Source organism: Heterocephalus glaber, unplaced genomic scaffold (genome assembly GCF_053883595.1).
Source record: "Heterocephalus glaber isolate CG9 unplaced genomic scaffold, H.glaber_assembly_v1.0 deba00001429, whole genome shotgun sequence".
In the NCBI taxonomy this organism is placed as follows: Eukaryota; Metazoa; Chordata; class Mammalia; order Rodentia; family Bathyergidae; genus Heterocephalus; species Heterocephalus glaber.
In genome coordinates this window covers 33,103,122-33,123,820 of record NW_028258294.1, presented here as the reverse complement: position 1 = coordinate 33,123,820, position 20,699 = coordinate 33,103,122, and the positions used below count along the sequence as shown (strand labels likewise).

General features: G+C 41.0%; 1 protein-coding gene and 1 pseudogene across 6 annotated transcripts in view; one reads left to right on the top strand and one right to left on the bottom strand.

The window, feature by feature from the left end:
• Positions 1-11,830: 11,830 nt before the first annotated feature.
• Pafah1b2 (platelet activating factor acetylhydrolase 1b catalytic subunit 2) overlaps positions 11,831-20,699 on the bottom strand; it is a 31,949-nt gene continuing 23,080 nt past the window's right edge. For all 6 annotated transcript variants that reach the window (XM_004856653.4, XM_004856652.4, XM_087212419.1 and 3 more), the window contains 2 exons: positions 17,933-18,055; positions 11,831-15,625 (listed from right to left, as the gene is read on the bottom strand). In XM_004856653.4, the coding sequence (XP_004856710.1) occupies positions 15,347-15,625; positions 17,933-18,055 (402 nt within the window). In that variant the 3' untranslated portion in view covers positions 11,831-15,346. The remainder of the gene's footprint in view (positions 15,626-17,932; positions 18,056-20,699) is intronic.
• On the top strand, positions 18,520-19,204 carry LOC106010404 (YEATS domain-containing protein 4 pseudogene; annotated as a pseudogene).

Genomic DNA, 20,699 nt, shown 5'->3' with positions numbered 1-20,699 from the left:
TTTAAGACCGGGCGGACGCGGCGGCGCGGCTCTCGGAACTCGGGAAAGTGAGCTGCGCTGCGCGGCGGTAAACTGCGGGGCGACCGGCCGGGCGGCTGACGTCAGGAGAAATTGACACAGATTTAAAGGGCCAGGTCCCTGATTTGCCCTTAAAGAGGCCGCGGGCCTTCAGCCGGAGGGGAAAGCCCAAGAGGCCTTCTCCAACTTCTACTAAGCTACTGCCTTTTATTTCCTTATTCTGTATGTCTTTGGAAGCTCACTTTAGAATAAGCGGATGTTTCTATGAAGGATTTCCAAGTGCTGGTTTTTGTTGACAAATTCTTCTCTGCTCAAACACAGGAAGCCCCTACCCACAACCATCACCACTAGCATCCTCTGCTCTATTCCCGCTCCAGTTTTTATTCTGCGTTCTTTTTTTTTTTTTTTTTTTTTTGGTGCCGGGGATAGAACTCAGGAACTTGTGCTTGCGAGGCAGGAGCCACTGAGCTAAATCTCCGGCCCCTATTCTGTGTTCTTACAAAACGAAGAACCGAAAACATTAGGAAACAGGACAGTGGACCTGCCGACAGAGGAGAAGTTGAGGCAGAGCTGCAAGAAGAGCCCCCCCCCCGCCCCGTGCCTCTCACGCCCCACTGCAGGGGCCACACAGCTGCAGGGACCAAGCTTGTGGGCTCTTTCTCCTCTTCTCTGCAAAGGCTGTTACAAATCTCACCCAAAGATAGTGATCTTCAGTATAAATCTCGGAAAACTTTTCTAAGAAATATTTTGGCCCTGGATTTTAAGAAGCTTAAAGAGCTTTAGCCAGTAATTCTACTCCTGGGACTTTGTCATAAGGAATTAGAAATACAGATAGAAACGTATTAGTTGTTTCAAAGGAAGCAACCTGAATATCTACAATGACGGAGTGGTTAAATGTACTATTATCACAAAGCCATCAAAAATGATTCTTAACACTTTCGTGCACATGTAAGTACAGAATTCAGGATATGACACTACATAAACAGTGTACGTTCCAAAGGCAGGGAAATACATTGAAAAGATAACAGGTAACCTGGACCTGGTGGCACACTCTTGTAATCCCAGTTGCTGAGGGGGATCACAAATTCAAGAATAGTATGGGCAATTTAGGGAGACTTTCAAAACAAAATAAAAAGAGGTGGCATGTAGCTGAGGGTAGAGCATTTGCCTAGCATGTGTAAGCCCCTAGGTTCAAACCCCAACAGCACAAGAAAAAGAAATAGATAAACCATGTAAAGCTGGCAGGAAGATTCCTTGAAGGACCAGCCTAGGCAAAATAATGAGACCCTATCTCAAATAAATAACACCCCCCCCATGTACATCATTTTCTTCTAATTCCAAAAGTATACAAAAATAACAAACAAACAGAAAAAAGCACTGGATTATAGGTGGTTTTGTCTTTTGTTTTTGGGACAAGATGTGTCACTTCAGTTCAGGTTGGCCTAAAATGCTCAATCCTCCCAAATACTGAGATTACAGTCATGCTACACATTCTTTTTTATACTTTTTACAAATGTACAACATGTGTTTAGCGCATGCCTGTAATCCCAACACTTGAGAGGATCACCATGAGTTTGAGGTCAACCCAGGCTACATAGTGAGTTCAAGGCCAGCCTGAACTACATAGTCAGACCCAGTCTCAAAACAAGCAAAGAACATGTGTTCAGCATATTCCAAGCACCAAAATCAAATAAAATACATAAATCTATTATAATGTATATACATTCCATTTATAATATAAACTAAATATGTTTAAAGGAAAAGAAATGTGGCCACCTCTGAAGTTGTAAGACATCCTGATAAAGCCACCCAGGCCCAGGGTATTGTCAGAGTTCTCTCAGCTAGCAAGACTGAGAAGTCTCAGCTCCTGCCCCTGCATTACTACCGAGGCATCCTTCCAGTAAGGACTATTTTACCTTATAACCAGTGATGAATATTCATCTCTCTAATAAATATGTAATAATCACCAACGTGTGCCAGTTACTATTCTAGATCATGGGAAAATAGCAAATGAGAGAATTAGAGCTGACCCAGTCTAAGAACGGCATGCTTTAGGATGAAGACTAAAGCAAGAGGAAACCACAGGAAAGCCTTAGGAAGTTAGCTGCAAGAGCACCTTAGGAAAACAAAAAACAAAAACAAAAACAAAACACCTTAGAGGGGCCAGGGATTTAGCTCAGTGGTTTCGCCGCCTGCTTTGCAAGCGCAAGGTCCTGAGATCGATCCGGACACCAAAAAAACCAAAAAAAAACAACTTAGGGTTTTCTTGCCCATCTCCTTCTACCAGAAAAAAAGGCAGCTCATCAGTAGCTCATTACACTCAGTCTCTTTATCTGTGTATAGTGGTGCGGAAATGCTGGATCTCAAACCCAGGGCCTCATGCATACTGAGCATGTGCTGTGCCACTAAGCTACATCCCCAGCCCCTGTACTCAAGTCTCTTGCACCTTGGTCCAGTATTCTTTCCAGCACATCTAGACAAACTTGGATCACAGGACCCTCAGAGTAGCAAGCGGTATCTACATACTCTCCATGCAAAAACAAAACAAAACACTCCTTGACAGGTGTGGCAACAATCCCTATAATCCTTAGCACTCTGTAGGCTGAGGCAGGAGGAACTGCCTCGAGTTCAAGGCCAGCCTGTGCTACATAGTGAGTTCAAGCCCAGACTGAACTATATAGTAAGACCCTGTCTCAAAAAAAAAATTTTTTAAGGCCTCCATATAGTCAGCTGTCCCATTGAGAGAATTCATGTATGGTTTATGTATTCCAAATGAACAGACATCATTTTCTCATGATGACCTCACTCATCTTTCTGTCATAGGACAGGGTCCAAGGAAGTCCCCAAAGCAGAGATGGGGAATCTAGTGTCACCCCACCCACCAGGCAGGTTGTAGGTTCAAAGACTTCCATCACAGAAAAAGAACTTTTAGGACAAGTCAGTAAGAGGCATAAAGGTATTTATTAGGCAGAATTTTAAATGTACACACTCAAAGAAATAGAGTGGAGCCTTCTAGAAGGAGAAAGGCATTATAGTCTGGAGCTGGGAATACTTGTATGTTTTTGGCAATGGAAATTTGTGGAATTTGTCAATCTATAGAAAGTTTGGCCTTGGTTTACAGAAGAAAACCGATGGCCATAGGTAGAAATATAAGTGGCTTGTTTTACAGATAAAAATAATGGCACTGGGGATTTAGCTCAGTGGTGCTGGCACCTGTCTGGCAAGTGCAAGGTCCTGACTTAGATCCTAGGTACCAGAAAAAAACAAAACAAAACAAAACAAAAAAACGCAAAAATAATGGCTCACTTTACAGGAGAAAAGCACAGGCCTAGTCCATTGTGGGGGTTTTGTTGTTATTGTTGTTGCTGTTGTTTTGTTTTTTTAAGATGGGTGATGTTTTCCCCCAAAACATCTTTTGAAAACTTTGAACAGTTTTTTCTGTTTTAAGGTCAGGTTTCTGCCCTTTACCTTATCAACCAAACTACTTCATGGGTTTACAGTATCTTTAAGGGATTTTAAGTGGGCTGGGCCTGGAAAAAAAAAATAAACAAAGCTTGGGAGTACAGATATAGATAACCTTGGGTAATTTTGTGTCCTTAAATTGCAATCTTCTTCAAAGTACAAGTTTTAAATTATGATTTTGTCTCTTTCCTATCTTTATTTCTTCTATCCTCCCTCATTTCTAGTAAATAATCCAAAACTCCAAGAAACACTCCCACACAGAGTTTTTAGCCTGATGTAATTTAAATGGTCTACCATGTGCCAGGAACTTTCCTGGATGTTATGAGAACAAACTGAAGGTCACAGAGCTACAGCTACAGGCTGTCAGCTGTATGGCTATACTATATAAACCCAGGCTAGGAGCTAGTGAGAAACATTTTAGGTTGGCCTCAGTGCTGGAGGCAAAATGTGACCCTTCTTGACTGTCTAAAATGCACATCTGGAGCTCTACTCCATACTTAGTGAATTACAGAGCAGCCCAAAAACCTGCTTGCTTGATTTGAGACAAGTAGCCCAGGCTTCAACTCATGATCCTCCTGCCTCAGCCTCCCAAGTGCTGGGATTGCAGGCATGTGCCATCATGCCTGGCTGTTTGCTTTTTATTTTTTGAGACAGGGTCTGGCTATGTAGTTCAGGCTGGCCTTGAACTCATGGCTATCCTCCTGCTTCAGCCTCCTAAAATCTGGGATCACACTTCAGGAGCTTTTGCAATACAGGTGGGAAACTACTGCCCTAGGGGCACACAACTGTTGACTGGCAATATTCCTTTCTCTTGGCATCTTGAGAGAGAAAAGCAACCCCAGAGGGATCCTGCATTCTTACAAGTCTCAGAGTTTAACCTTTAAATTCCCAGAACCCTGGGTGTTCAGATAGGGGTAAGGCAGCAGCCTGAGATTTTCTAGCTGTTCTTAGGTCTGCAGAAGTTTCCTCACCCCATCCCTAGGGAGGGAACAGCACAACTCAGTTATGAATAGGCCCTTTCTGAGGTCTGGCAGAGGAGAGAAGGCCAGTTTTGTTGCCCGAAGCAGCATAAAAGGACAGTGCTAGGCCTCAAAGCCAGACTTGTGAGTGCAAAGGGAAGTTGCCAAGGTTTCAGGGCAGTACTCGTGGCTTTCTGCACAGGTCCAAGAACTGCATTTTCTGCCATATTACACAAAAACCTCAACCCAAGCTGGCCCTGAAGAGGGTAGGGTGGGGTCAGAAGGCTCAGAGGACACCTGTTTCCTTGTGGGCTAGCCTTTCTGAGCATGAGTGCTGCAAGGGTCAAAGAAATGGGACTGTTAACCAAGTCGCTAACATGGCTCCCAGACTTCACCAGGCCCAGCTCCTTTTTAAGTCACATGGGATTTGTGGAGTTTGGGGCAGAGGATGGTGAGGATACTTCAGCTGGCTCAGGGAGATTGTTAGAATGTGCTGAAGACTACACCAGAAGCAGGATACAGTAAGAATCACAGTCAATGGATTAGCTGAATCCAATCAAGCATATAATTTAGGAACCTGTGAGGGAGTAAGTAGCCATGTTTATGAGTGGATGGCAGAATGAAAATAGACTTTAGAATCAAGCAGTAGTATAACTCGCCCAGACCAAAAAAAAGTTGCAAAAAAGTTGTTCCTCTGAGGGAAACAGACTTGAGGTTTCCTGTCTTCATCGTGGCCATAAAAAGGATTCAGTGCATCTGTTTGGAGCTCAAAAAGAATTGTTGGGTCAGAGGAAGCCCTAGCAGTGCAGGCGAGTTCTGCACTGGTGAGTTCTGTTCTGTCACACAGCTTTCCCTTGTGCCTGGTTATCTCCCCTTCTAGAACTATGAAGATAGATACACAGCAGACTAAGAATCAGCTAACCATACGGGCATTTCCTGCCATTCTGAAGATAAGGTCTCAAATTTACCACGTGGTTTCATGAGGCTGCTGCCTCAGCCTCCCAAGTGCTAGGATTACAGGTGTGCACCATCACAGCCAGCCGTGCAGGGTAAAGGTAACTGGCTGCTAGCCTAGTAAAGAGACAAGCAAGGACTTTGAGATAGAGCACCTGACTATAACATATGTGAGGCCCTGGGTTCTATCCCTAGCACTGGCACCCCCCCAAAAAAGTCATGGTGGCACATGCCTGTAACCCCAGTTGCTCACAGCTACTCAGGCTGAAGGAGGAGGATCACGAAGTTCACCAGCCTGGACAATTTAGCCACACACTGTTTTAAAATTTAAAAAATAAAAGGCTGGGTTATACCTCAGGAGTAGAGCACACCTGGGTTGGATCCCCAGCACCACAAAAGAAACAGGGAGAGGACCTTGATGTCAGAAACCCTGCATTGTGTGCCTTAGGCAAACTGAACTGAGGCCTTCAGGAGCCTCATCTCATTTCCATTGTGCTAAATAATGCACAGTGGTGTCAGGAGTGGCTATGTTCACCACTCTAAACTATTGTCTAAAAAACAGGAAGAGACAAGGGAGAGCAGCTCTGACCAAGTGGGCAGGACTTTCTGCCAGAGACAGATCAGTCACTTTCCATTTCCTAAGGCTGGGCTTTCTACAGTCACATTGGCAGGTGGCTACAGTCCACTCAGGCCCCGCATCTGGTTCCCTCCCTCCATGTGGTGGAACTAGTATAGCGCTTTCCAGGAGACAAGGCTGCTCATCAGGTTACAGCAAACAGGCAGATAAATAATTCACCAATTCAAATCTGTGCCCCAAAGATCACTGATAAAAATGCCAGCCCATGACAAGCACAGTAGCACAGACCTAATCACAGCTACTCAGGAGGCTAAGGTGGAAGGACCTTACAAGTGCAAGGCTAATGCACCTTGTTGCAAAATTTTAAAAAGGGGGTGGTGGTGGTTACAGATGTAGCTAGAGTGCAACTGGGTTTTTTCTCCAGTACCAAAAACAAAACAAACAAAGAAAAATCTAAAAATGAAAAACAAACAACAAAGGATAGCCCTTTTCCAATTCTAAGACAGCATGGAGCTCTGGCCAAGAAATTGGAGGAACTTTGCCCATTTTTGACTAGATTCAATGATTACATGCAGTTTGTTACCAAGTCCTTACTCCAAGTTGTTCGCAGTAAAAAGGACCCCTGTCTATACTCCCGCTCACATCTCAGGCAACACTTCAGACCTTCCCGTATAACCCCGTTGGTTCAGTGTTCAAAATGTTGACTGTCTTTCATAATACCTTTGCTCCTCTGAACCAGGCTAGGCTTTTCTCTTACCTTCACTTTTCCTAGAAAAATATTTACTCCATATAGTTCTAACTAAACAATAACTGTGTCTCAGAAATTTTTGTACCAAGTATGTATTGTATCTGCTTTTGTTGTTCTTTTCTGTTTTTATTAGTACACGTTTGCAGTACACGATTACATTCATTGTAGGAGTACCTTTTTTTTTTTTTGAGGAGTCGACAAGGCAAAGTTAATTCTGTAGAAGGGCACAAGTGCACTCAGACACAAGGCAGCAAATGCCAGGAGTACCTTTTTTTTTTTGAGGCAGGGTCTTTTTGTAGTGCAGGCTGCCCTCGAATTCTTGGCAACCCTCCTGCTTCACCCTCCTGCACCACACCTGCCTTGTTAAGTAAATTGTTTCACTTTTGCCCTTATCACTAGGAGGAATAGTATCTTTCTTTTTTTCTTTTGGAACTGAGGATTGAACCCATGGCTTTTGCACTGAGTTACATCCATCCCTAGCTCTTTTTAGTTTTGATTTGTTTTTTTTGGTACTGGGGATGGAACTTATGTCCTTGTGCTTACGCAGCAGGCAGTGAAACCACTGAGCTAAATCTCCCCGGCCCTCTTTTTAGTTTTGAGACAGAGTCTTGCTAAGTCACTAAATTACCTATGCTGGACTTGAATTAATGATCCTCTTGCCTCAGCACCCCAGACTGCTGGGACTATAGGCGGCATGTGCCACTATATCTCATTTAATGTCTATTTCTAACAAGCAGCAGCATGGTGTCATCAAAAGAACTAGACACTAAAGTAAAAAGATTTGTGTTCCTGATTAGTTCTGACATTTACTGGCCTGATGACTATGAACAAATCAACTTCCCATTCATTTACTCCTTCTTTTATTCAGTGCCTAGTTTGTACTAGTCACTAAGCTACGTGCTGGGAATGAAGATATTTAAGTCACATACTCTGTTCTCACGGATTCATAATGTAGTAATACGGACAAGGTAAGCACAAAATTTAGAGTGATAAGTGTAAAGTTACACAAAATTTACACAGGGCATGATGGGAACTAAGATATGAGACCCAACACAGACCACAGATGAAAATGCAAACCAGAAGGGCCGAGGTTTAGCTCAGTGACGCCAGCACCTGCCTGCCAAGCCCAAAGTGTTATGGAGTTCTGGGGTTCTGGGGTCTTCTAGTGGTGCTTCTAGGTTTCTTCTGTCCTGAATAAAGAATTGGTCAAGACAAGCAAAAAAGATAGTGAAGTTTTACATTTATTGAAAAGAAACATGCTCTGAAGAGCCAGTGTGGGCCAATTAAAAGTAAGAAACTGGGCCAGGGATTTAGCTCAGTGGTTTCTCTGCCTGCTGTGCAAGCACAAGAACCTGAGTTCAATCCCTGGTACCAAAAAAAAAAAAAAAGGAAACAAAGTACACTCGGCTGGGGGAGAGCAGACCCTGAGAAAGAGAACAGTGGCTGACAGCTGAATGGCTGCATTTGTTTGTATTTTCCACTCTCAGGCTGACATCGAGTCTACCCTGTTCTATCAAAAACTTGAGTTCTTACAAGAATAAGTAAAGGTAGCACTTTTTGATTGGTCTCATGTGCAAGGCTTGTAACTTTTTGTTTGTTCTGGATCTGTGATTGATAGGTCATGTCTACTTGCCCAGTTTGCCACCCCCTAACCTCCTGCCTCGAAAGTGCTCCAGGAGGTGTCCACGAAGGAGTTTCTTTTTGTTTTGTATTGAAACAAGGTCTTGCTATGTAGTCCAGGCTGGCCTTGAACTCGAGGCGGTCCTCCTGCCTCAGCCTCTTGAGTGCTAGGATTACAGGTGTGTGCCATCATGCCCAGCCATGCAGGGTAAAGGTAAGTGGGTGCTAGCCTAGTCAAGGGACAGGAATTTAATCCAGACGGGATTTAAACTAGAGGCAAAGGGATGGGTTTAAATTCAGGGCTATTGGCATGAAAGTTAAAAAGTAGAGTGGGAGGACAAGAATTGAAGAGAAGCCTGATCATGAAGACTGTTGTGTTACATTTAGTAGCTTGGACTTGATCTTCTAAATTGGTGGTTGTCAACAAGTATGCTGAAGTACAGTGATGTTATGAATTCTTTACAATGTGCTGGCACAGCTTGATTAGTATGTAAAATCCGTGTGTAAATGAATTTGTAATGAGTCAGCAAATAAAAGGCAAGAGGCATAGTATAAAATCAAGCCAACAAAAGACTAGGTTCAGCAAAACCTTCTCATGGTCATGTAAAAACATGTAGTCAGTTTTAAGATTTCCCCTGCAATGCTGGAGAAACATAGCATATGGATTTTCCTATTGATTTTGTCTAGTTTTCCCCCCATATACAGGTGCTGGTGAGGGAGCTTTGCTTCTAAGCACACTACTCCCTCTCCACTTGTCCTGGGCTATGGAAGAGATCCACATGGGGTGATTTGGACAGAGCCAAGCAAAGTCTCAGGACCCAGGCTGCTTTCACAGCTGCCATGTGACCTAAGGGGAACCTGCACACAGCTGACAAAGGCAAAGCCTTTGGGTGGAGAGGAACTTGGTATTAGATGTCTGGGAGAGCCAACAGGAAAAGATACCTGTTTGATATTTCTATATTTTACCCTTCTATAGCAATAACCTTATGTATTTTTGGTTTTTCTGAGACAGTTTCACTATGTCCTATGCTGCTCTTGAACTTGAATCCTGGTCTTGAATCCTGCTTCAGCTTTTCAGAGTGCTGGGGATACAGGCATGCACCACCAACCCCAGCTGGAAGTAACCCACTTTAATCCAGTTGCATTATTAAAGCGAAGAATGAAGTGACACAAGTCATAGAAAATTGTAGCTGCCAAGAAATATACTGGCATATCCACTAGCCGTTAATATAGCTGGTGTGGTATATTATCAGGATAGGTAATGATAGGCTAGGTGAGAAACAGCCTTGTTCTAAGTCTTCATAGCTCCACAGAAAAGTACTCGGAGCAGGCTGATTTAGCCTGGGGAAGTGAGAGTGATAAATGAATTCACACTTGAGGTTCCTAGTTTGTACCCTATCCTGACATTGTATTATATTATGCAGTTGTGTGTTTTGAGGGTTTCACACAAAACCTCATGTTTTCATCTCCAACTGTGCTGCCCACTCCAACTTCACTCCACCTTGCATTAGAAGCTGGCAACTCTTGTCTATTTTTAATATTTATTTAGTGTGGTACTATAGATTGAATGAGGGCCTTTGCATTGAGCTATATCCCCAGGCTTTTTCAAATTTTAAGACAGGGTCTCACAGATGGAGCTTAAAAAGAACGTTATATATAAAAAAAAGGTTATATACGCATCATCTCCTCACGATGATCATTCTGTAATGCAAACCTGTACTAATAAAATTTAAGAAAAACGGGGGTCTCATTAACTTGCTGAGGCTAAGTTTGAACTTGCAATCCTTCTGCCTCAGCATCCCAGAGTGCTGGAATTACAAGCTTATGCCACCATGCTTGGATATTCCTATCTACTGTAATCTTTCTGAAATGTAGTTTTGTTTTTGAGACAGGGTGTTATGTAGTTTGGGCTGGCCCTGAACTCACTATGTAGTCCAGGTTGGCCTCAAACTTGTGGTGATTCTCCTGCCTCAGCCTCCCAAGTGCTGAGATTATAGTACACCATCACAACCAGCTTCTTGCAGTGTATTTTGGCAGTTCTTAAACCTCCATGTTTTCTTAAGGTATTTATATATTGAGCATGAGCTCTATCATCAGGCTACATCCCGAGTCCTCCTTCAGCTCATAATTCAGAAAGGAGGACAATGAGGGAAATGGCCAGACAATGCATTTTATTTATCCAGTACGGGGGATCACTCAGGACCTTGCACTTGTGAGGCAGGCACGGCGCCACTGAGCTAAATCCCCAGCCCACATTTTAAATAAATCTAATAATTCTTGTAGCCACACAGAAGATAGAATTTAGAGTATAATGGATGCAAAAAGACCAAAAGAAGCTGTTGGTTGTTTCAAGTGGAAAGACTGTCATTTCATTCCAGGAATGGGCTGGGAATGTTGCTCAGCGGCACTGCCTGTGCCCAGCAAACATGAGTTCCTGAGTTCAATTCCCAGTATCAAAAAACAAACAAACAAAAAAAACTCCCAGTCTCATTCCAGGACCTTCAACTGAAAGGCAACCTAGGGATGTTATGAATTCAGCACATCAAAATCTAGAGCCAAAAAGATGCCTCAGGTTGAATTAGTGGCAAGGGCAAGGACTCTTGAAGTCAGTTAAAAGCTGTGTTCCAATCCTACAACAACCATATTACAACTGACCCCTTGGGCAATATGTAATACCTAGACCCTGGGCCCCTTAGTCAATACTAAAATAGGGATGCACCTACATAAATACATAAAGCACTAAGGATTAACAGAATATATCCCGAGACTTTTTAATTATTTATTTTGCAGCTATGGGGATTTAACTTTACACTGAGCTACCATCTAGCTTTTTTAATTTTTTGAGACAAGGTCTCACTAAACTGTTAAGCTGCCCAGGCTGGACTCAAACTTGCAATCCTCTTGCCTCACCCCTGCAGAGTGCTGATATTACAGGCATGTGCCACAATGCCACCATGCCTGCTGGGGCTTTTTTTTTTTTTTTTAACCTAGATGACATATGAGCTCAGAACAGTGCAAATTGTTTGAGGGATCAAGTTAAAGCTGGGGGCAATAGTGGAGAGAATTTCCAAGGTTAAAAAAAAATAACCCACACACAACACAAAACCAATGACTGTTAGTGTGAGGAATGAAAAAACAATGAAAGTTAGGATATTTTATGTGCACAAATTCTCACCACTGAACTTATTGAAAAGCAGTAAGTCAGTTTACAGTATAAACATCAACTGCAGATACTCTTGAGCAATCTAAAACATTTCATTTGACAACTTTCCCCTTTATCTACCCAGGATTCCTTATACCTCCTTACCCCATTCAACCATCCTGCCCTCACCTCCCACAAGACTTGATAAAAGTTGGCTTGGGACATTCAATTGCACAGAAAGGCAGCAAGCTGATTCAAGTATCCCATCTGCTTAAGATAAGGCAAGAAAAAAAAAAGTCATCCTTTCTACTGGAATCTAAACTGATAAAAGAAACAAAGACATCAACAAATTTGAGTGAAATGTTGACATTTATATTGAAATATGCACTAAAACAGATGAGTTCTACTAGTCAAGGAAACTTTGCCAAAGCAGTCTCACAAGCTCCTCTTGGGAAGGTTCAGCCAGCCAGCAGTAGTGATTCCCCAAGGCAAATACCACGGGGGAGCCTGGGGCCTCTTCCCAAAAAGCCTCCTTTCAAGAGGTCTCACTCACTGCTCCCACATGCACCCACACAGATTCAGGAGCCTGGACATGCTCCTCCTTTTTGTATATTTTTAGTTTCTTCTTCACTGCAATAAATAGAAGATTGGCAATGTTCATACACCACAGCACAGACAGTAACTCAGGCATTAGCATACAACTGTAAACAGTGACTAGGTTAAAAAATTAAAAGTTGGGATTTGTTTTTAAACAACTAACGTTACAATTCTTTTTTTTTTTTTTTGGTACCGGGGATCGAACTTGGGTCCTTGCGCTTGCGCAGCAGGTGGCAAAACCACTGAGCCAAGTCCCCGGCCCCGACGTTACAATTCTTAACAGGGCATAAGCTACTCACTATTTGTTTTGCTGGGTTAAGGTTTTTGACAAACATTCAGGTTTAGGCAGATGTCCTCAAAAGTTCAAACAGAGCCAATGTGGTAGCCAGAGAACTTACCTACCACAATCTATAATGTGTGGGCAGCAAAACCACCTGCATTAGACAGCCCTTGGCAGTGTATCTTCCCTCAATCTACCACTTTTGAGATAGGACCATAGAGACCTTAATAGTTCTGTCACTGCCTGCCCTGTAGTAGGAATGGTAGGCAAAAGGATTAAAATCTGCCAGGAAAGGAATAGGCTAGCTGCCTGAAAGGTTGGCCCCTCCACAATAACAAGGACATTTCACGTAGACAGTGCACTAAATGTAGATATTTTTAAAAAGGAAAAGACTTAGCAGTAAATTCTGTCATTAAAGCAAACTGGGATGTCACTCAAAGAACAGATTAACACGTTTTGCCTAAAGCACTGCAAAGATATCTGGCAAGAAATAACAGTGGACTCAATATCTGCACACTGGCAATAGGGCAGAATTTTATTTATAGACTAGTGGTTCAAACACTATTGCTTGAAGAGCTCTGGCAGATATAAAATGTAGTTAACATCTGAAGTTTATACATATAAAACAAAGGAGCTGCAGACCAGCTCACAAAGGAATTTTGATATGCAGTCAAGAGAGAAGCTAAAGCGCATGCTACAGGAGTAACCTAATGGATTTATTTGGACCATATTCCCACCTTCTGATAAGACACAAAAAGACCTGGATAGGCAACTGTCCTTTCACACAAAAAATTCTGGCTTACTTTTACTCTTCTTCCTGAAACTATACCTTAGCTTAGAAAAAATCTGTTCTGAAAAACTCAAGAACCTGGGCTACTAAGAATAAAAAGGAAATTTCAATATAGTAAACAAGTCTAGTAAACACCATGTGTATTTTCTGTTAATGAAGTCATAATACATTCAGAAAACTATTTAGAAGACAAAAGCAAATTCCTAGAGAGGCTCAACACACACACACACACACACACACACACACACACACACACACACACACACAGCCCAAGTTCTATCCTTCCTAGTCAGAAGAGGGTCTTAACACAAATCAATAAACCTTACTCCAATACACACAGCCTCCTTCTCCATTTGCTTTGTGAGCAGAACATAAAGCACATATTTTAGTTACTGAATTTGAACATTAAACAGAATCACGGCAGTGTACATTTTGATGGGTTACTTCAATACCCAACCTGGTCCAGTTTAAACAGTTTGTAAATCCAGTTTATACATATTTCACAGGTATGTTCAATAATAAGCCATTATTGTTCCATATTATTTTGAGTGGCAGTTCTCTTGGCTCAAGGAAGCCATTAAGATTAGGACCTTTCTTGAAAAATTCTGGGATGAAGCTACATTAGTAAGAAACTTAAAAAAAGTCAGATGGACGTAGTTCTTTAAAACTAAAATGCTGGGGGCTGGGGATTTAGCTCAGTCATTCTGCCACCTGACTCACAAGCGCAAGGATCCAAGTTTGATCCCCGGTACCAAAAAAAAAACCACCTAAAATGCTGGGATAAATGTAGAACGTCTGTTCTGAGAGCAGCTTCACTGTTTCCACATGGAAAAAGCCAAATCTTTTTGGACTGATGAAATTTAAGAACTAAGCCAGTAAAAAATAAAATACAGGGCTGGGGGTGAGGCTCAGTGGTAGAGCACTTTCCTAGCATGTGTGAGCCCTAGGTTTGATCCCCAGAACTGACAAAACAAAACAAAACAACCCACACACCTTAAGATACAAAACTTGAAATAATGTCAGATGTTATGGAATGGGAAATGAGGGTTCTGATTTTTTTGGGGGGACTGGGGATCAAACCCGGGTCCATGTGCTTGCACAGCAGGCGGCGAAACCACTGAGCTAAATCCCCGGCCCTGAGTTCTGATTTTTTTTTTCCCAAAAAATAAATATTAACAGGTTTTAATGGAAAAACAAACCAGAACTCTTAATATGAATAACACAACAGGCTCCATACCACAGACCACCACACAAGAATGAGTTATACATCAGTAATATCATGAGAGTAACTGGCTGGGGACTTAATACTTCCAGCAACTGAGGTCCTAGGTTAAAAATGTGGCAAAAGCTAGTAGTTATCAGTAAGGAACCAAAAAAAAAAAAAAAAAAGAGAGAGAAGAGGGGGAAAGGGAAGAAAAGGCTGCATGCATAGGTCTATCATAGACATGATAGTCAGCAGCATAAAAATGTCCTCTAAAGAGTTTCCCAGAGAGGGTAAAACCTGTTTTTCAATGCTAAGCACAAGAAAGTTTAAGAATGGAACAAATTCACTTGTAACTGTAGCATTACTCATGTTTGAGTGACAAGCATGTTTAATCTGATGCTGTATGTTAAGAAAATACTGAGCACTGGGCCAGGGATTTAGCTCAGTGGGTTCTGGCGCCTGCCTCACAAGCTGAGGACCCGAGTTTGATCCCTGGTACCAAAAAAAAAAAAAAGAAAATACTGAGCATACATGAGTAAAACAAAATACAAAAGGCTAAATTTTGAAACTTAAAAACAGGAAAAAATGAATTGTTTTATAGCTAAGTAGGTGTGATTCTGATAATGATTATATAACATAATTCACTGAAAAAAAAAAAAGGCCAAGAAAAAAAACTTTATATTTTTCAGTATGTGGGCTTGATGATGTTCTAGGAAAAGTGATAATTCAATGAAGGTGTCACATATACAACTAAAAGTCCCCTTCTGGTTTCAAATGAATTTAAATAACAATCTTCCTTGGCTAATTTTTCTCCTGTGTCAAACAAACCTTCTATATACAGGACCAATTTAAATCCCTCCTCCCCTTCAAACACTAGATACGAGCATCCAGGAACATCCTACAATGCAAAGTGCCTTAAGAAAGAGGATTCTGTAGTGCCAGTGATATAACTGATCTGAGGAAGCTGGGATACTATTAACACTGATGGGGGTCAGTCAGGCAATGGTGGTCTGTTTCTCCTCTGGTGTTTCCTCCAGCAACTGCATGATCAGTTCATGGAGGGGTTTGCAGATTTTTGCATAGCCCCCTCCTGTGAGATTCAGGAAATCAAACATGTCATGGCAGGAGATGGCACCGTCCGAGTGCACGAAGCCCCCATCTGTATCCAGGAGCTGCACGTTGGCGAGCTTCGGCAAAGAAACCTTGAGAAGTTGGTTCACCTTGGCATTCTTTTGCCTCAAAGGGTTGGGCTTCTCACCTCGAGGTAATAAACCCTGGGACAGAGCAGAGAAGATCATTAACTGTGAAGGTCTACTTGTTTTTCTCTACTTACTTGTTATTTTAGATGTACCACCTTTTCTTCATCCTAATTACATACACTCAGGATCTTATCATCATTCACCTCAATTAATGGAAAATCTCCTGAACAGTCTTCCTAGCTCCAATGTTGTTCTTCCTTCAATCCCTTCTCCATAAAGCTATCAGAATAACCTAGTTGAAGACACATGTACTTATTAATGCCACATGGAAGCTATACCATAACATACTACATACAACAAAGAGGACTGAACCAATGCTGTTTTGATGAATCACAGCCATATATATTCGGTAGGATAAAATGTGTCCTAAGCCTGGTGTGGTGACAGCACTTGGGAGGCTGAGGCAGGAGGATTGCCAAAGTTGGAGGCCAGTCTGGCCTACACCGTGAGTTCAAGGCTACCTGAACTACACAGTGAAACCCTGTCTCACACACACACAAACAGCCAGAAAACTTATTCAGCAGTATTTATACATTTCCTAAGCAACTGTTATATATCACTGCATTTCAGAGGTAGACTTTTTTTTTCTTTCTTTTTTTGCAATACTAGGCAAGTGCTGCTCTACCATTAAGCTATATCACTTGTCCCTACATTTTTTATTTTCAGAAAGGGCCTCAAACTTGTGATCTTCCTGAGTAGCTGGGATTATAGGTATGTGCTGGCATGCGCAGTTCAAAGGTGGACTCTTAACCACAATACTGTACAATCTTTTCTAGAATAAGGCAAAATATAAACAAATTCATCAACAAGTGAATAGAATGAAAATCCAGACTCTTTGTGGTCTCTTTTTTCTGACATCCCAGCTTCATTTTCTCCGTTCATTCTGCAAACACACATGTCCAGGCTTTTGATTCTTTCTTCTTTTTCCCCCCTTTTTGTGATGTCTTATCTTCTTTCCTTTCCTCATTTGTCTGGAGAGCAATGATTTCTTTAAAACTAAATGAATGTCAACTTTTACATCTAAAATACATCCTTACTCTCCCTCTTACACTCACTGCTCTTCTATTACTCTCATTAGCATACGGTATAATTCTCTCTATATGGCTGTCTCCATCTATTAGACTGAGCTCCTTGAAAGGGATGACATTCTATTTATTTTTACATGCTCAGAATCTACAATAGTGCCTTGTACATAGTGACTGTTAATTTTTTTATTTTATTTTTTGAGACAAGGTCTCACTATTAGTTCAGGCTAGCCTTGAACTTGAGGCAATCATCCTGCCTCAGCCTCCCAAGTGCTGGGATTATAGGCATACATCACCATGCCTGGCTCAGAGATAGACTTCTGCACTGAAAAAAACCAACTGTTTCTTTGAGACCATAAAGAATTAATACTTTTGTTTTACAAAAGGATAATCTTTAAGGTAATATTATCAAGTGCCCCTTTTCCTGCTGATGAAATTTCTGTTTTGTTTTTTTGGTACCGGGGATTGAACTCGGGTCCGTGCACTTGCGCAGCAGGCGATGAAACCACTGAGGTAAGTCCCCGGCTGAAATTTCTGATGTTTTAGAGATTTCAGAGATTTTTAATAAATCCTTTAATACCTTTAATATACACACACACAATTTTTTGTAGTACTAAGGACTGAATCCAGGGTCTTCACACTGAGCTAGATCCCCAGCCCCTTTTATTTTTTATTGTGACAAAATAAATTGATAAAATAAAATAAGGGGCCAAGGATTTAGCTCAGTGGTTCCACAGCCTGCCTTGCAAGGTCCCAAGTTCGATCCCTGGTACCAAAAAATAAATAAATAAATAAAATATTTTTTATTGTGAGACAAGATCTCAGCTAAGTTGCCCAGGTGAGCAACTCAAACTTTGGATCCTCCTGCCTCAGTCTCCCAAACTGGGAGTACAGAAGTATGTCACCATAGCTGGCTCCACCTTCAACATGTTAACCATGGAAGAGAACAATACATCTAAGTTCCAGGTCTAATAAAAACACACAGGATTCAGACAAATCTTACATCCAAATTTTTTATCACTAGAGGTTAAAAAAAAAAAGAAGAAAAAGGGTACCTAAGGCAACAAAGGCTTTCCACACTTCTATAAAAGGATGAGCAGAGAAAAGATGACACTGAAGTTAATATGGGGAATGAGACCAATTAGAGAGTGGAATATATCAGAGAATAGATCAGCAGAAGTATCATAAACTGCATCCACCTAAATATTCTCTGTATTTATGAGCAACTGCATTTCAAAAAAGACTCCTCAGTAGACATCAAGATACTAAAGTCTCCATCCACCCAAAGACTACATACCAATACAATGATTTTGGCTTGTGGCTGCCTTGTGTTGATAAGTCGTACAATGGCCTCGATACCACCTGCTACTTCTTCTGCTGTATTTTCATGGTTGTTTGTTCCCACCCAGACAACAATGACCTATAATGGAGTGAAGAAAAGCGGAAAAAAAGATAAATACCAAGGAATAATTAAAAAAAAGAATTCCAGCATTTAGACGAAAATCTTATTTCAAAGATCAAAGACAGATGAATTTCTCAGATGGTGTTGGATAGCTTTAACTGGGCAGTTATCTTTAAACACTAACTCATATCTCATATCATGTATCAGAATAACTCCAAGTAGATTAATAGTTGAGTGGCAAAACTTAGGAGGAGCACTCTCCCGCAGCTGAATGGCCTGCAATATCGCCGCTAGCCAGGGGGAGTTTGGCCGTTACTCAGCCATGAGAACCCTGGTGACTTGCCCTCTTTTGACCAGAACCCCACCACCTGGGCCGCGTAGGAGGAGTGGAGCCTCTGAAGGGAGCAGAGACCCCGCTGACCCGGTCTCTTTCCCTGACAGCCTGACAGCGGCAGCGGCTTCTTCCGTGGGACAATATATTCAAGAGAATGGCCGAATTTGGGCCTGACTCCAGCAGGAGAGTGAAGGGAGATACTATCGTTAAACCAACAGTTTATGGTAATGAGGCTCAATATTTTGGAAAGAAAAGAGAAGATAGGCACACCCATCAGTGGACTGTATATGTAAAACCATATAGAAATGAGGATATGTCACCATATGTGAAAAAAATCCAGTTTAAATTACATGAAAGTTATGGCAATCCTTTAAGAGTTGTTACTAAGCCTCCATATGAAATTTCTGAAACAGGATGGAGTGAATTTGAAATAATCATCAAAATATTTTTCATTGACCCTAATGAAAGACCTGTAACCCTGTATCATTTGTTAAAGCTGTTCCAATCAGACACCAATGCAATGTTGGGGAAAAAGACACTCGTTTCAGAGTTCTATGATGAAATGATATTTCAAGACCCAACAGCAATGATGCAACAATTATTAACAACATCTTATCAGCTAACATCAGGGGCCTATAAGCATGAAACAGAATTTGCAGAATTTGAAGTGAAAACCAGAGAAAAATTAGAAGCTGCCAAGAAAAAAACAAGCTTTGAAATCGCAGAGCTTAAAGAGATTAAAAGCAAGTCGTGAAACTATAAATTGTTTGAAAAATGAAATCAGGAAACTTGAAGATGATCAGACAAAAGACATATAAACAACTCTGAAGTAAACTTGGTAGTGTGCTACTAAGGTGGACTTCATTTATGGAGAAGTCATCTTAATACAGATACACTATTGATGTTTCTTAGAGGAACTGCATATATATAGTTGTCAACCATGGATTTCTCAGCAAGAGTCAATATTCTATTCAAACGATCTTTAATGGAAAATATATGTGTAATAAGAATGGATTCTGAAAAAAAAAAAAGGATTCTGTGTAAGCATTTTTACCAATCCATTTTAGGTAAATTCTATATAGCGTTAAGCACGGTTTTTAAAAATTTTTATTGGAGTATATGAATATAGCTTATTTTCCTTTTGGCAAGCATCAAAATGTCATTATAACTAACCTGTACAAGTTTTTTATTTCTGTAGTAGTTAGAATTAACAATAAGATTCTAAGCATATGTATTTGATATTTTCAAATTCTTATCTGCCCCTATTCTACCTCTGTTGTATATGATGCACTTAGTAGTAATTATTTAATGAAGGTAGTTTTTGGACCTCTTAAAAAAAAAACAAAAAAAAACTTAGGAGGAAAACAAGAGGCTTCTATCATCATGGAGTTAGAAGCTAATCTCTCAAAATCCAGGAGCTATATAAAAAAATACCATTCAACTGTATAAAAATAAAACCTTCTATATAATATCATATATATGTATAACTAAAAGTGAAACCTGCCAGGCTTATTGGCATATACCTGTAATCCTAGCACTAAGAGGCTGAGGCAGGAAGATTGCCTTTTTTTTTACAGTCTCAAAAAACTAAGTGAAATCTAAAGAACCTGGGGAAAATATTTACAATTCACATAATAAATAGGGATTTCTTCTTCTCCTTGATTAGAAGTATTTCATATAATAGGGCCGGGGATTTAGCTCAGTGGTTCCGCCGCCTGCCTCACAAGCACAAGGACCCGAGTTCGATCCCCGGTACCAAAAAAAAAAAAAAGTATCTCATTTAATAAGAGAAGTACTCAAGGGAGTGTAATGGGTATAAACACTCAGGGAAGGGGGGGCAGCTAGATACAATCTTTCTCTTTTAAAAAAATCATTTTACAAGGTGTCTGTCACTTAGAGACAACACATCTTATTATATCACCCAAGTGTCCCAAAAGAGGCACAGATATGAATTTTTCTGTTAGAAAGGCAAAGAATAAAATACCTTAAATGAATGCAAATTATATTAGCAGCTTAGCACTGGGTCTTTTGTTATGGTTGAAAAAAATTATATGCAGTGTGCCAATTCAGGATGTTTCTAATGTGATAAGGTACTGGGTAGATGTTCATTTGTTCACATCCGCCACAAATTTTCTTCAGAAGAACTTGGAGGCCTTGATTACCAATTTGTTTATATGGTTAAACAAATCCAAATTATTTCTCAAAGTCAATCATGGCCCTAGCTCTCAACACTTGAGTAGTTCCTCCCAGTAGTGTCCCAGGCCCATGTATTCTACAGAATAGCACACATCATTTGTAGCTAATCTCTTCCTACAACTGATGAAGATA